General features: G+C 39.7%; 1 protein-coding gene across 1 annotated transcript; it reads right to left on the bottom strand.

Annotated features, from left to right (window-relative positions):
* Window positions 1-235: 235 nt before the first annotated feature.
* Window positions 236-1,207, bottom strand: LOC125121319 (olfactory receptor 13C4). The gene has a single exon (XM_047769569.1). It carries the CDS (start codon window positions 1,190-1,192, stop codon window positions 236-238), a length of 957 nt encoding a protein of 318 aa, XP_047625525.1. The 5' UTR covers window positions 1,193-1,207.
* Window positions 1,208-1,633: the final 426 nt, after the last annotated feature.

Raw genomic sequence — 1,633 nt, forward strand, 5'->3', positions numbered from 1 at the left:
ACCAAAGAAAAGACCCTAAAGCAATTGTCTTTGTGAAATAGGGATCAGAACCTATTAGAATTTGCATTTATAGCAGACTACTGTTCTCAGTGATTATAGCTAAATGAATTGAGTAAAGACAAAGAGTAAAAATGTCTCCCTATAACTTTGCTTTCCCCAAAGAAGACTGTCAATAATTATCCAAAGATGCCAAGTCTAGTCGCTGTACACCAAACACCCACATTTCCCCTTGGTCTTATTGGTTAACAGCTTTCCAAGTCAGCAAGTATTTTACAGCAGCTTTTACATCCTTATTTCTCAAGCTATAGATTATAGGATTTAGCATCGGAGTCACTACACCATAAAACATAGAAATAAGTGCCTCCCTAGCTTGCAAACTATCTTGTCCAAGGATATCTTGCGACTTGGGTTTGGCATACATAAAAAAGATGGTACCATAAAATATGATCACCACAGTCAGATGTGCAGAACAAGTAGAAAAAGCTTTGCGTCTCCCAGTGGCTGAGCTCATTCTCAAGATGGTATAGAGGATAAACATGTAGGAGAAAAAAATGACCAGAAGTGGAAGAACCAGAAAAACCATATTTGACACTGTTAGGGTAAAAAAATTGAGGGAAATATCAGCACAAGCTAACTTGAGAACAGCCAGTATCTCACATAAGAAATGATTGATGATATTATTCTCACAGAAAGGCAATTGCATGGCAAGAGCTGTTTGCACAATTGAGTTGATTCCACCAGAGAACCATGACACAGAAGCCATCAGTACATACACCACCTTGCTCATGATGATGGGGTATCTCAGAGGGTTACAGATGGCCACGTAGCGGTCAAAAGCCATCACACCAAGAAGCAAACATTCTGTTGACCCCATGGCAAATCCAAGGAACATCTGCACTGCACATCCACAGAACGAAATATTCCTTTTCTTTGAGATCAAGCTCACCAAAGTCGAGGGGACAGAGGAGGATGTATAGCAGATATCCAGGAAAGAGAGGTTGCCCAGGAAGAAGTACATGGGGGTATGAAGACGAAAATCAAAGATGCTTGCTATGATCAGAACACCATTGCCAATTAGAATTACCAGGTACATAACGAGAATTAGAGCGAAAAGAATAACCTCAAGTTTTGGATAACCAGAGAGTCCCAGAAGAATGAATTCTTTCACAAATGTCTGATTTATTCTATCCATGTTCCAGTTTTCAGGATGTCAAAGGAATACCAACATAAAATATGTTCATTGCTAAGTAACAATGAATGGAACAAATTTCTTGGAAAGTCACTATTTCAGGGTGAAATGGGGTGTTTTCTTTAAAGCTCTATCATTTAGTTACCTTCAAAATAAAATATTATATCAAGAGCATTGGAGTTAACTTGTGGTGTGGTGCATTAAGGATACAGTTTTACGCTGCAGCGGCCCAGGTTGCTGCTGTGGCTCGGGTTCAATCCCCAGCTCAGGAACTTTCCCATGACACAGGTATGGCAAAAAAAAGAATATCTGTGCCTAGAACACAATGATACTGGGAAGTTGAGTTTCAGTGCCCTGTGTCCAACATTTGAAGTTCTAACACCAGAAGCAAATTTCAGAAACAACCTTCCCCACTGTTGAAGACACACCACATTGAGTTTTGTA

This window comes from Phacochoerus africanus, chromosome 2, assembly GCF_016906955.1.
Source record: "Phacochoerus africanus isolate WHEZ1 chromosome 2, ROS_Pafr_v1, whole genome shotgun sequence".
Lineage (NCBI taxonomy): Eukaryota > Metazoa > Chordata > Mammalia > Artiodactyla > Suidae > Phacochoerus > Phacochoerus africanus.